We start from the raw sequence: 14,936 nt of genomic DNA, 5'->3' as shown, positions 1-14,936 counted from the left end.
TGTGAACTAGTTAGCCTGGAAGCTAACTTGGGCTACTGTTCAGCTGAGTTACATAACTTTTATGCACTAGTTGACACCCCAGATATTCACACCATTACCGTAATGTTGTCCACATCGAGCTCTAATAGAAACTTGGATCAGGAACTGTCCCGACACTATTGCTGCTCCAGTGTGGAGCAACGACTGTCTGGTGTGTTTGAATTCTGCAGGTTACAGGAGCAATGACTGACTGCACGTTACCCCCATTGGCCAACATCACTGCCAGTAAGAGGTCTGACCAGCAGTGCTGCTTTTTGCTGGGGGAAACATAAACTGTGAACACATTTCTTCCCTACACCAGGACAGGATTAGACACCTGTACTAGTTTCGGTGATTGTGACCCAGACAGTGCCAGTGTGCTAAACTCAAGAATCTGGCTGCTGTAAACATCCCATGTTGCTGATTCTGGGGCATGCAGCATGGGTCGGTGGTCTTGTTATGTAATCCAAATAATGATGTGATTTAGTGGTTTTTGTAGTGCCAAGAGCTTTGTGAGGAGCAGGAAGTGTCAGCCAGATCTCTGTAATTGGAAAGCAAAGTGTTCCTCACGCACGCATGCATGCAGACAGAAACCCACTGACACCACTGTGGGGTTTGTGCCTAGTTTGGAGATGGTTTGGTATTACAAATACTAGTGCATCATACTCTCAGGCGATGCAGCATGACCACAGTACTTTATGTCAGCTCCTCACATTGAGGTCTTTCTTGAACAGTACCACTGCGTGCCATGGCTTTCTATTGTAACCACAGACACAGGGATTCAATGTGAAAGTGTGCAGTCTGCGTGCGTGCGTGCGTGAGTGTGTGTGTGTGTGTGTGTGTGTGTGTGTGTGAATAAGCTGTGTTGTGTGACACAGAAGCAGAGATAGAAGAAATAGGCCGGGAAACTTGTGAAAGTACACTTTGATCTTTGAGCTTCCAACTCTGTGCCGTTGAACGTGCAGAAAAACAGATTTGCATCATCCAGACAGAGGCCCGTGGTAGGTTTAATGAATAACACGAGAAGAGAACGGATGTTAAAACTCTTATCATGGTAATCCAGTTATTGTCTGTGAAGAGGGGAAGGGTCAATCTGGTCAGGTTATCTGCCACCATGTATTGTTAACCTCGTGAATGCATGTTCTGACTTCAGTAGCCAATGTGATACTGGGGTTGACTGAATACCTGCATGTGTCCGCTGGTTTGCAGGCCACTGGTTTGGTACAGAGAGGCCACTGCAGCTGCTTGGCTAAGCCAAAGCCAGAACTGGGCTGTTTGTTAGAGCAGCCAAGGTCAGCTGGAGAGGCCGGCGGCTATCAACTTTATGTGATGCCATCTGCCTTGAGGATTTGCCAGGGCAAAGGAGGTGTTAGCCTGGAGCATGTGTGTAAAGAAAAAACAGAGTTTAATGACACATGAAACAGCAGATAAGATGCATTCCAGTTCAGGTTTTTTGCATATTTCTAGATAGGTTTACAAATGTATGCATAGACAATTTTTTTCCCCCACTCATTCCCCTGTTTATGATACTGACCCATGCATCCCAGTATGTACACTGCAGCTTGTGGGTTTACACTGTACTGGCCCATTTCCATGTGGATCTGTCTGTTCAGCCTGTTGTGCAAGGTCCATCTCTGATCATGGCATAACCCCTTTTTTTCTGCAATCATTACTCTGTGTTAGCGACATTCCCTTGCAACCCATTGTCCTTAAATGACCTTGTGCCCAGAGAGATCACAAAAAGTCTTGTTGTGCGTGTGTGTGTGATATTGTTGACAATGTAATCAGTTATCTCCAATCTTTTCTGATAAGTACCTGTAATCCATGACAGTTAATTTTAATTCTATGCCCTAGGGTCTTCGACTTTTAGCAGGAGTGCCATTAAAAGATTTGGATTTCTTCATAGGGTTTATCGCCAAGTTGCACACCTGTCTGTACTGTAGGTAGGGAGTTAATAACAGAGTGTTCAACATATCAAAACAACCATTACTACACATTTGTATCTTAAGTGCTAACTTTAAATATGCTTTAGAGGATCAAGACTAGTGTCAGCGGGATGGAGGTATCAGCCAGCCTTATATGTGGCTGTGTTTAGACTGACACGAGTACAGCATGAAACAACAACACATCCTTATTATTTACTTCAATAATACTATAACGACATATCAGAGGCACTAACAAAAAATGCAAGGTCATTTAGCTGAATATGTCACACCTGGCTCCAAGTTTCAACACAGTGAGACGTCAGCTAGCCACACATGTTCGCCAGTCAAGAATATGTCTTCTTACATTCCAGGTAAAATACTATGTTACGTAATCAGGGTGATTCTGATGCTTTGTATGATAAACATAAAGATGGACGATAAAATGATCCTCAATGTGACAAGTTTTCAGCTGAAAATTCTACGTCATTCTGTCCTCTGACGACGCTGTATCCCATCCGATTTTTCACTTATGGATCTTGTTTTTTCACATACGGCTTCCTGGATCTTGTTTCTATGATCTTACCAGCAGTTAACAATTGTTCTTATACTTGTTTGGTGTAGTAGCTCAATTTTCTCATTTGGGAAAAATATGATCACAGTTTCCAAAATATGCGAACTTGACTGTTTCAAAGAGCTTAATTTGAGCCACCAACTGTTCAAAAAACTACAAATATTAAGCTTAGTTTCATACATCTGTTAATGATACAACTAATAATTCTGCATTAGTGTCATCTGGAGCTATAATTTAACTGCTTTTAAAATGTCAGACATATATTCAGTCTGAATGCTCAATAAAAGTAGCAGAACTTCATCCAACAGAGACGCATGGGTTCTCTTGTTTACTCCTTTAGCTTGGCTATAAGACTCATGAAACACTTAAGATCACACTGAAGAAATGTTGTTTATCAGATAGTGTGAAGGAGAGATGTTTATATTGCCTTGTTACCTACCGGACATCATTAATCAAGCCAAGGGTGTTGAAGTTGTGAGTGTGCAGTTCAGTATGTGTCATTGTGGGTGTGTATCTAGCCAGCGCTGTGTTTGCCTCTGCTGTACCTTCATGGGATATGTCATCATTGGTCACATTTTAAGAGTGTTTATCAAAGCTCAAGTACAAAATGTATTTTAGCTTCTATCGTGCGTCTCAGAAACAGATCTCTGTGCTCACAGCTGCGAGAACACTCTGTCCCCTTTTAAATTCCTCTCTGTACAAGGGATTATGTGAATGTAGGGGGTGTTTCCTTTTGCCAATCAAGCCTGATGAGCTCACTGATTACAGTTGCATTGTTGTTAATGCTCCATAATTCTGCAGGTGGCCATCAAGATCATCGATAAGACCCAGCTGGATGCTGTCAACCTGGAGAAGATCTACAGGGAGGTTCAGATCATGAAAATGCTCGACCACCCCCACATCATCAAGCTCTACCAGGTGAGCCTCAGCACCTGTTATGTACAGTACTGTCATTTTATGTATTTTTAGTGCATAGCGTGCCAGATGTGGACAAAAACGATAACCTCCTTTTCAGATGTAGCTTTTCACATGTGCTTTCCTTTAGTGAAATAAGGGCTAAACATTTTTAGGGCCACAGCCCCGACCTTGGAGCGCGGACCCTGTTTGAATGCAATTAATTATTATTCGTTCTCACTTTCCACCAAAGGAAACGCAATTTTTGGGGCCCGAATACTCACCAAATTTGGCATGGCATCAGTGGCAAAAGGAGATTATTGATATGGATTTTGTTGGTGGGGTTTATTTATTTCTGTTTTTGATGCTGTGGTTTTACTTTTTACTCTTCGAATCTTGACTGCCTGCAGTCTGTCCCTGTGAGCATTACCACCATAATGTTTTAATCCAGTTATACATACATAACATTGGAATGCTGTATGAACAAATGTACACTGTGGATAAGTGATTAGCACCGTTGCTTCACAACAAGAAGAGCCTGGCTTTGAATTCTGGGTGGGGCGGGGCCTTTCTGGGTTCTCCGAGCTGATGCATGGTCTCTACCAGGTGCTCTGGATTTACCCGCTATCTAAAACATGTTTGTTCAGTTAATTCTCCTGTTATAGCCTCAAGGCACTGGCTTAGACTTACCGAGTGCTGCGACTTTACTTCTAAAAACATGCAGGGGGTTAAATGCAGAGAATGAATCCATCCCCAGCAATAAGGAATAACTACACTGTGACCACACTGCCACACATTTGTGAATATTTGTAAAATCTGTTACAGGCAATTAAACACACGACAACAGAGTTCAGACTTGCTCTAATAATAGGTGTAATGCAGGTTAAACAGAAAAAAAGAGATTCACTTTTTCTAAGTCCAAAAAGTGAGCCACTCTACCCCCAGTCTTCCTCAGAATACCTAATCCACCAATATGCTTCAATGCAAAGTGAAAAGCTGGCACTGCAAGCTTCATTTGAATGATCCAAAGATGCTGAGAAAAAGATTCATCGCTCTCAATAGTCGTTACATTGACGGAGATAAAACAGTGGGCATGGATGAAGACACCAGAGAGGGCCACAAGTTCATGATGGATTGTCTCCGAAAAAAGCTGGATGCCAGTCAAAGGACTATTGCGATCCAGAAGAAAACCATCAAAACTAAGGAACTGCTACAAATTCTAAAATCTGATGCCGGCAGAATCTACCTCATGAATCAAAACCATGAGAAGGAGATGGTAATTGATCAGCTAAGAGTAAAATTGGAGAAGCTAAAAAACAGTGAAGCTGAATCCAAAGCGAAGTCAGGAACCAATAAGTTGTCCTTCGGGAGCATTAAAGCGAAAGTAAAAAATTGTCCAAGCAAGATCATGAACCGTTTACACAGGAAGAGACTTCCATCCAGGAGGATGCCTCTCACTCACCAGACTCCAAACAACCCAACCCACATTATATTTCATTTGTTAATTCCTTTAAGAGCGAACCACAGCATAAGATCATTTCCATACAGGTGAAGCCCTATCAGAATAAGGATTATTAACTCCCACCATCTGACATCTCAATCTCCCCCCAAAAAATATGACCCTCTCCCACTCATTGAGTTCTTTATCCGACCTTGACCCCGTGACACCAAACAACTCCGTAAAGACTCCACCAACATCTGAGTGCAGAAGAAGACGCGGCGACCCAGCGGTTACCTCTGTCTTCTTTTCTCCTTACTACTTCTGACGGGGTTTACTCCGAGTGCTTCGGTTTCCCCTTCAATCAAACATTAGACACTCTAAATTGTTTTAAACCAATCAATCAATAAATCAGTAAATCAATTTGTACATCAATAAATGTGAAGCTCAAGTTTATTGTGTTGACCCTGTCCTACATGTATCAGTAACTGTCACTGACTGAGACTCTTTTTTGTGAAAATGTACTAGCAGCCATCTAATCAAGTCAGAGGTTCAGCATGGGGTTGGGAAGTTTTTAAAGGGGACATATTGTGACAGACTGTGTTGTGTTTTAAAAGTTAAGAGAATTTTAGGCAGCCAATGGAGGGAGGAAAGGATTGGGGTAATGTGGGACCTGCGGTTTGTCTGGCCATTGAGGACTGACTTAGGCAAGTTAGGGGGTTAGGGTATAGTTCAAACGTGAAAAGACAAAGGCATGAAAAAGCTTCTCTAGATCAGGGAAAGACCGGGTTGATTTAATTTTTACTAATGTTTCTTAGGTGGCAGTAGCAGGATTTAAATTAGATTATTGATGTGCGGAATGAAGTTAAGCTGTGATTCAAATGTAATACCTAGATTTCTACCTGTAATATAATGTTTCCTAACCTCAAAATATTAATTAGTGGCCATGAATTACTAATTTTTAAAAGACTGGACGAAAGATCCAACTAAACGGCCCGAAGTTTCGTTCCCAGATGTCTTTTGCTACCTGGTTGAATCAGATAAGCCGGTAGAGACCATATCACATTTGATTAGAGATATGATGAATTACACCTAACATAATATACTTCTACTTAGTACTTCTTAACTTCAGTCTCAAGAAAAAGTTAAGAAGATTTCATATTCCTGAAAAAAGTTCACATTTATTTTCTTAACTTTCTTCTTATGTTTCTTCCTTAGGAAAAACTTCAAATGATATACTTGAAATCAAAGTTCTTCAATTTCGTCCTAATTGTCTTCTTAACTTTAAGATCACACTACACTTGTCCTAAAATTGTTAAGAGTGGAAAGATAAGCCTCTAAATTCATTAATTTAAACACATTTTAGACAATCGATTTGGATTTTCAGTTTTGCTAAACTTGTCATAACATTTATTGTTCATTTCAGCCACTTGTGTTTTTGGTGTCATGTCTCTGGTACTGCTGAAAATAAGCTAGCACATTTGACAGTTAATTTTAATCTAATTTCACTTTACCCAAAGAAACTAACTAATGTTAAAATATTTTCCTTTACTCAAAGTTATTTATTTAAGTAAATCATAAATGTGGTTGTCTAAAAAAAAACCATTTGTTTTCTACAGCAATAATGTTGACAAACATGCTTATTATAATATATTGAAATAACATTTCAGTCCTTTAGTTACACTCAATGTATAGGAATAGGGATATATGCCTGTCCGCAGCATCTGAGAAGTTCATAAGCAAGAAAAAAAAGAAGTTATTAAGAAAACAATCAGGAATTACACTGAAGAACATTCTTAAGAATCTTCCTAACTCTTTTCTTAAGAACTTCTTCAGTTTTATCCTCAGAAAATGTTTGTGAATCCGGCCCCTGAGTGTCTACAGACCCACAAAATGTGAAATAAACCCATCCAGTCCTTTCTTTGTGGTCTGCATAGGTCTTACAACACAGAGAAAAATGCTCCGTTTCAAATCTGCTCTCAGTGGCCCTCTTTTGTTTGACAATGTATTACATGACAGAGATCTGGCTTCAGTTATTTATTTCCCCAACAGCACTTGTACTCAGCAAGGAGTCTGGAGCCAGAAATCCTGAACACATCAGGTGCTGTACTTTATATAATACAGTACTTCATGTATTATCTCCGCTGTATTGAATTGATTGTAGTGATTATTGCCAGCGCAGAGGGACTTTTACTGCTAAGCAGCTTCAGTAATGTAATGTAAGTGTTATAGTTTTAGCGAGATCTGAAACTTAGTATGAAGATCCTGTTGAACCTATTTCATAAAATAATCATTTTTGATAATTTATTCAATCATGACAAATTCTGATTTAAGTTACAATTTTCCTTATTTATTCTGGTAGAATCATTTTATAGCTGCTTAGGTTTAGGCTCACATTTGGAAAGATGTGGCTTTGTTTGATAAATGGTTGTACTGTTAGGAAAAACGACTTTATTTCTTAAAGAAGGCAACATAAATGTAGTGTAAGTACGTAACATTGCACAGCAAGGGGACAGCAAAAATCTGACAGTAACATCATATAGATGTTAGTTTGTGTGTGCGGTAAAACTATCTTAATTTATAAAAACAAAAGCCAGAAACAAACTGTGTTTTTGTATAAATAGAGGTATAAAATGTGTCAAAAAGGACACTTCACTGCTTGACAGACGTTTATTTAAGAAATCTGCAAAGGTGAATAACACACATGAAGCTAGTTAGCATGTAGCTGCTGGATTCCTTCACAGCAACAAACAACAGAACATCCATCATAAACTGAAAATAGATCTCCCTCATTTATTTTGTCAACCTCAGGTGTAACTAATAACATTAATAATACCTGCATTTCAGTCCACTGTACCAGTGCCAGAGTCCTGCTCTTATACAACATGCTGCTTTACTGGCTTGCCTGAATGAGACCAATCAATCATTAATATCATTTATTACACCTTTGCTTTTCCTGCTGTGAAAAGTCAAATTGTGTTCAATGAAGGTGTTTTTCCCAGATTAGAAGCATCAATGTCTCGCTATGCTCTTGTTTGAATTGAACCGTACTGAATGAATACCTATAAATGGACTTACTTCATTAATTCATCCAGAACCATGACACAGATAGGACATTATCTGTTTGTTACACAACCATCAAAGCAAAAGCAACAAATACTGGCTTCCACTTCCTAAATCTGTGAATCGGTCAGTGTAACAGATGGAAAATTGATCACAAACAATAAGTGTGGGATTTCTAGTGTGAATGTCTGGCTCACTGTGTCTGATTCATCCTCCCCTCTCCATCTGACTCTCTCCTCCGCATTTATTTCTATTCATCTCCCGAGTGTCGACTGCTTCTAAATCAGTTCTCCTCCTCCTACACAACCCAGTACCAAGTGAGGACTGAGGGGTTTTAAGTACCATTCAGATATACTCGGCAAACACCGACCGTCCACCTCCGTTCTTTTACACTGATGCCATTTTTAAACCATTCATGTATTTTGTTTTTCATGACTTTTTAGGATGTCAGACACAGCCATGTGGACCGTTGTGTAATGTTTTGGTCATTTGTATCTTTTCTTGTTCCCTGTTCTAATCCTATTTTGTTGCAGGAGACTATTTATATGGATTATCTTTTGACATTGCCATTGAAAAGTGTATTTCTGTGTACTTATTATCCCACTTTTCTCTCCGTTTCCCCGTCCTCTCCCTCTTTCAGGTGATGGAGACGAAGAACATGCTTTACTTAGTCACTGAGTATGCCAAGAATGGGGAGATCTTTGGTGAGTGCTTTTTAAAACTCAATCTGATTTAAGTATCTTTAAAAAAAAAATGTCCCGCCCAATTTTATTCAGGTCCCCTCCCCCTATCAGTTTCACACAAAAATCTGCTGTTGCGTCAGCAGTAGATTTGACAAACAAGGAAGTATCAAAGTCTTGTTGAGTTTGCGTTGCTCTCACACTTGTGCAGGCCTCAATCTCAAAGTTCAGAGGATTAATGAAAATCTGAGAACAATGTCCTGATGTGGCCTTTGTCATGTGTTGCACTTGCCTCACTAAATGTGCTGACTTTGTGCTCTTGGCGTATTAAATGATGTCACACACGGGTTGTAAAGGCAGCAGAGAGGCAGCCTCAAAGAGTAAAAGGTCCTTTTATGACCGTTTGTGTTGCAGAATTACTTGTTGCTCAGCGTTTTACCACTCAAATGTTCAGATTGTTCAAGATATATAGATACCATCTGACAATCTGGTGAAAACAACTTAAATAATCCACTTTTGACTGAGTATCACAAGGCCCTTCTGAATAACGCCTGCTTTACTTTCTTTCTGCTTTAAACATTAACTCTTAGGATGTTACTTTAAGGGCTTTAGAAAGTAGAAATGTAAAGAGAGGATGATTGTTCAAGTGTCTGTTTGACACATACATTAATCATTCAGTGTTCAGGAGTTCAGTTTACTTTTCTTAGCACTGTACAAAGAGCATCATAGCCCAAAACCAAAGTGGATCATGTGCTATGAGAGGTCAATAAACTGTTACTTGCTTATTCAGTTGGCATTTCCCAAAATAAAATAAAAAAGATACACAAAAACATTGGAATTAACAAAATAAAAAATAAATGAGGACAAACAAGAAACACTTTAAACAGAGTAATGCATCCGCTGATTCTAATAGTGTGAAAAAAAGACGTCATGGACATTATTAAGAATAATTAAATAAGAGACACATTTTTTTTAATCAAAGTGTTAAGATAACAGAAAATCTTAATTCAAAATCTCTGTGTCTTGTATAGCTTAAATGTGTCTTTGACAGGTCTCTTTATCACAGGGGACAGCTGCATTTTGGAAGCTAAAATAGGGGAATATTTAGCATTCTGCTATGAAAATTATTGAATTTAATTAAAGTATTCCAACAATTGTTCAACAAAGTGTCCTGAAATTACAATGTAAAGGTGAAAAGGAATCTTAAGAGATCTTCACAGCAGCATAATTGGATTTCACAACGATTTTTAAATTACTGAGGGGACCAGATGTTGTCGTTTTCACTCATTACGCAACAAGTGGCTTAAGCAGAGCACAAAAAAACCCTGCTAGCTGAAAAAGAACAATTCCTCTACTATAGACCAACATTTCCAGTCAGTCATTGGCGAGGATTTTGTGAGACACATGTGACCAAGAAGGAAGTAAGCTCAGGTTTGCATTATAAAAATTCAACGTGTTTCCATGTGAAAGGTTTGGTAATGAAGGTTTTACAAGGTCTGAGGCACAAATAAAGGCATGTGCCGGAAAGGACAGACAATTCAGAACATAACAAGAGTTGTAGAAGATGATAAGAAATTATCTTTGTCTGCCATAGCATCACATACGCTCTATCACCACCACCACACACACACACACACAGCATATAGCCTATTTGTACAATCCTGACTGAACGAGGATCTCAATTCCTTACAATGAATATGAGCCTAAAGATAGAGGAAACACGTTTTGTCTTTGTAGAAGGATTATAAACGTTCAGATCAGAAATCGCAGAATGACTTCATCAAAAGCAAAGCAGAAAAAAATCATGCTGGTTCTAAATATCCTACATCTTACTCAAAAATATTTAAAGAATTCATAACACAGGTAGTCCACATCAGACTGGTCCACACTTGTAAGTGGACCATGATCCACATAGATTGTCTGCCTCACCTATTAGAAAGTCTGAGAATGTTTGCACTTAGCCTAGTTTCAGACACTGTAGCTGAGAGGATTACTTAAGCTGTAGGCCCCGGTAAACTTATTAGTCGCGTCTTGTGTGTGAGTGTGAGTGTACTGTGTGTGTGTGTGTGTCTTTGTAATTCTGAGGCCAGTGTTCCACTTGTGATGTTGACTCAGCAGCACACACTCCTGCTCCTGTGACCTAGTGAGAGCTGGGAAGCCGGCACACCGAAATGAAAGAAAATTGAAAATGTGAATGAAGAACATATTTTATAGTTGCTGCAGCTAATTGTAGCTACATCAAGCAGCAGTTGATGTTAGCCTAATTTAAGCTATATTGTGACAAGAATGCTATAGTCTCCTCACTGTACCTTATACTCTTATGGGGGTAGTTGGATTTTGTGTTTTTTTTACTAGGTTTAATTATGAGAATTTGGGAAGAAAATCTAGTTGGCTAACTATGAAGCTACTTTCAATGAAAATGTTGCTTAGTTTAGCCTATAATAAAAACTGGAGAAAGGGGAAACAGCTATCCTCTCTTAACTATTGTTTTTTGTACTTTGTGAAGATTTTACGAGCCTGTTATGATACAAACATGTTTCCTCTTTAGCTGCACAGATGTTGGTTGGCCAATCATTTGAAACTTTATTTGAACAAAGCTCTGCTTGCAGTCGTCTTCTTCCAGTGTCTTTGCTTAGCAGAGTGACGTAGCTGTAGCTTTAGAGTTATGAGGGCGTTACTCATCTTTTCATCTAACTCTCACCAAGAAAGCGAGGGAGTGTGTCTTCCAAAATGTCATTTTGTCTTTTAAATAACAATCATGATTTAGCCTCATTTTTCCGTAAATCCATAGATGTTCTCATGGATCATGTCAGGCTATTATAAAACCATTGTGTCCTGATTCCTCCGACCCTTCTGCCCTGATTGCACAATGTAATATAGTTATGTAAGATGTTTATATGTCATCATCGGCTGCAGCAGTAGCAGCTTTGACTCAGCCTGGTTGACACTGACTGCAAGCTGCAAGATTATATTCAATCTTTACACAATCAAACAAATTAGTTCTGTTTCCGAAATATGCTTTCTGGAGATGGATCAAGTCTCAGACAAAATGATAAGCTGCCAAGTCACATTTCCAACCTCCTCCTCGTTTATCACTCTCCAGAGAGTTTCCCTGCGCTTTTTCTGACATGATGAATGTCTCCGGTCCGCTCGTGGCCGTAGGTTACACAGAGAGGAAGATGTGATGTTGTTGTGGATGCTCAGCAGCAGCCCACCCCGCTACAGCGCGTCAATGAGACAATGGATGAGACTCCAATTTTTCTCTCTTCAAACCAAACAGTAAATGGTTTTGTGGAGGAGCAGGAGGGGTTAGTGTATATGTGTGCGTGTGTCTGGAGCCATAAAGACAAAGAGTCGGAGCCGCGTTTGGCACAAGAAGGCGGAGAATGATGGGTTCATTATCGCAAAAAAAAGGGGTGGGTGGGCACAGTAATGGGCACAGCAGAAGCATCCATGCCAGCTTGTTGGTGTGCCTTTTGTGTCTGTCAGTCAACCTGCTGCTCCACAGACTGCCTAAAAACGGCAGTATGGATCAAACCTGGAAATTGGGTCAGACACAAATAAGCCGAGTTTCAGAGAGCAGAGACGGGAGGAGAGAGGAGTCAGTAGAGAATGGAGGCAAAAGCAGAGGACATCCATTTGAGTTTGGAAGGTGGTGGGGAAATGTAGGGCATGCATATTTAAGACATCACTGCTGGAGAGAGGGGAGTATAATAGCTGGCAGTGAGTAGAATCACTCATGCAGATTTCTACATTCTGACGGGAGGAAAGGGAGTGAGACCAGGAGGCTGTTGACTTCAAAGAAAAACTCTGGCTGATGTCTGTGACACATTCTTAGATACTAGCTGGACATTTTTATATCTCCATAAACCATCCTTCTTATTTATCACATGATACATGGCCCTTGATGACAAAAATGTCATCATGATACAAAGATTCTGTGATAATTGATGTATTGATGAACAATCATATAATGATAAAGATATATCACAATATCTGCTAAACTGAAGAATATGAAATGCCCCTAAAAAGGTTAATGTGCATGATTAATGTGTCTATTCACTAAAATGTGTTGTTAGTTTCACCTGTTATCATGCCGAATCCTTTAACTTCTCTTCATTCCTGTCCAACATTATCCCAATCTCATCCTCTACTTTTATCTACCCGTCTTCTTCTTTGGCAGATGAATTACCCTCATGTAATAAGCGCCACCTTGAGAAGTCTTTAAGGGGGTACACGATGAGTCAAATCCACAAGATATCTGTTGAGTGTTGCTGTTTTTTTAAATTAAAATATCGATATTTGGCACAAGCGATTTGAAAGTTGAATCAGGACCATGATAAATTGCTGTTTGGATATTTTGTCCCTTCTCTAACTTGTAAAGCTTTAAAGCAACATTCTACAACCACTTTGATTCAAAGTTTTAGTACCAGGGCTTTCTGACAGACGATCCAAAGACAAACTTCTCCTGTGACCTGTCGTAGACCTGCATTATCAGTAGTAGCATGATGGCAAAGGCCGAGGAGGACACGAGTGATCGAGCAGGAGGTCTGACAAGAGTGAATCTTAGATGTTGCTTTAAAGTCCAAGCATTCTTTCACTTTCCCTGAAATGTTGCATTTTCCCTTAGATCACTGTCATATTACCCAATGATATACAAATGTCTCCCAAGTTAGCAGATCCCAGTTGACTTAAGATATCAAACCTTTAATCTAAATGTTTCCATATGCTGTATTCTTTCCCACAGGCAAAAAGTATAAACAATGAAGTTTGCTCCCAAACAAAGATACCCGTCATTGCTGTTCCGTCGGCTAACAGAACTGAGGTGGCTACTCGATTGGGTGCACCTAACATCACCCATCTATACCCAAAATAGATTTGACGGCCAGAGGCCTACGAACTTGTGTTCAGTAACCTTACTTGACATTGCATGTGCTTGCAGAGCAGACATATACTATCATTATCCAAACAAATAACATACATGCACAAACAAAAACAGTCTGTTATGTAATTTTGTAATGTGTGACATCATATCTACTCCACATGGGTTAAGACTGGTATGTTGCACTCTTGTATTGTAGTTAACTTATGTAGCACTTGTATAAATGTTTGCTATTTTTTAGCCGTTGCATTTTGAAAATCTAACCACTTCTAACTGAATCTCATTTCATAAAGTTGGTATCAGAAAGTGCAGTCAGTTCACTGACAGACAGCTTCTTTTAAAGGATCCTACTGCTGAAGGGAAATTACAAGACGAGAAATGCTATTGCGGAATAAACATGACATCGTTGAGCTCTGGTGATTTGCGCTCATCTCCTTCGGTGTCTGCAGACATTTGGAAACGGCCAAGTGTTTTGTGTAACAAAGCAAAGTATAGCAAATGTATAAATGATGCAGCATTCTGAAGAGTCTGAATCAGCACAGAGAATCACTCTTACTGTTTATAACATAAACTTATCTGTAGGGGAAACAGAGTGAATGCATTCTAAAAATGTTTAATCATGCTTTGCGATTTAATCCCCTTTTTTTTGCATTTCTTAACCCCCTACATCCCCGCCTATTGTTTACAACAGCAAAAATCTGTTCAATTTTTATCAAACATTATAACTTTACAACTCTAACCCAAAACCTTTTCCGGTAAGATGGGAGCTTTGTTTTTTAGTATCTCATGTAAAATAAGTGAACTGTAACGACCAGTAGTCGTAGCTGATCTTGGTGACTTTGGTGTAAGGACGTCACTCGGCTCCATCTGGCTCTGCTCCAGATTAACCCCTCGAGGTGGCAGTATTGAATGAACACCAACATCTATCAACACCCACAGACATGTAACTTTAATGTGGCTGCTTTATTTGAGTGGTTTGGATATCAGTTACTGATGTGGTAACAGAGTGTGTGTTTGCCCCATGTCCTCTGCACACACACACAGATGCACACACACTCCCCATGCCCACTCCACACCGTTATCTGGAGTCAAGCCCGAGGTCTCGCCAACAGGCTGGTTTGTACCTGTGATGTTTGTCCCCTCCAAACCCGAGCAGCTGTTAAGAGACTTAGCTCGTTGGCCAGCTCTCAGCAGAAGTAGAACATGGTGCTTGTTGAGCTGTTCCCTATTACCCCTATGATTCATTCTGCTTTCCCAGAATGCAACTCTGTATGCCTCACTGTGCTGTAGTCCTGGCCCTCACCAACGTTGTATCAGTGGATTACTCATCCTTCCACTGGGGCAATGTACCGCATTGTGTGTATTTGTGTGTGTGTGTGTGTGTGTGTGTCTGCACACTGTTGCTTTTCAATTGCTAAACGCTGAAGCACTAGCAACACAGCGCAGCTGTTCGTACAGAATTAAG

The 14,936-nt window shown here is 39.8% G+C and overlaps 1 protein-coding gene across 1 annotated transcript in view; it reads left to right on the top strand.

The window, feature by feature from the left end:
- sik2b (salt-inducible kinase 2b) overlaps positions 1 to 14,936 on the top strand; it is a 42,148-nt gene that overhangs the window by 540 nt on the left and 26,672 nt on the right. Inside the window, exons 2-3 of the mRNA XM_061046584.1 lie at positions 3,316 to 3,432; positions 8,550 to 8,613. Of these exons, the coding sequence (XP_060902567.1) occupies positions 3,316 to 3,432; positions 8,550 to 8,613 (181 nt within the window). The remainder of the gene's footprint in view (positions 1 to 3,315; positions 3,433 to 8,549; positions 8,614 to 14,936) is intronic.

This window comes from Labrus mixtus, chromosome 9, assembly GCF_963584025.1.
Source record: "Labrus mixtus chromosome 9, fLabMix1.1, whole genome shotgun sequence".
NCBI classification, from domain to species: domain Eukaryota; kingdom Metazoa; phylum Chordata; class Actinopteri; order Labriformes; family Labridae; genus Labrus; species Labrus mixtus.
The sequence above is the reverse complement of the archived record's forward strand: the minus strand, read 5'-3'. Positions and strand labels throughout refer to the sequence as shown.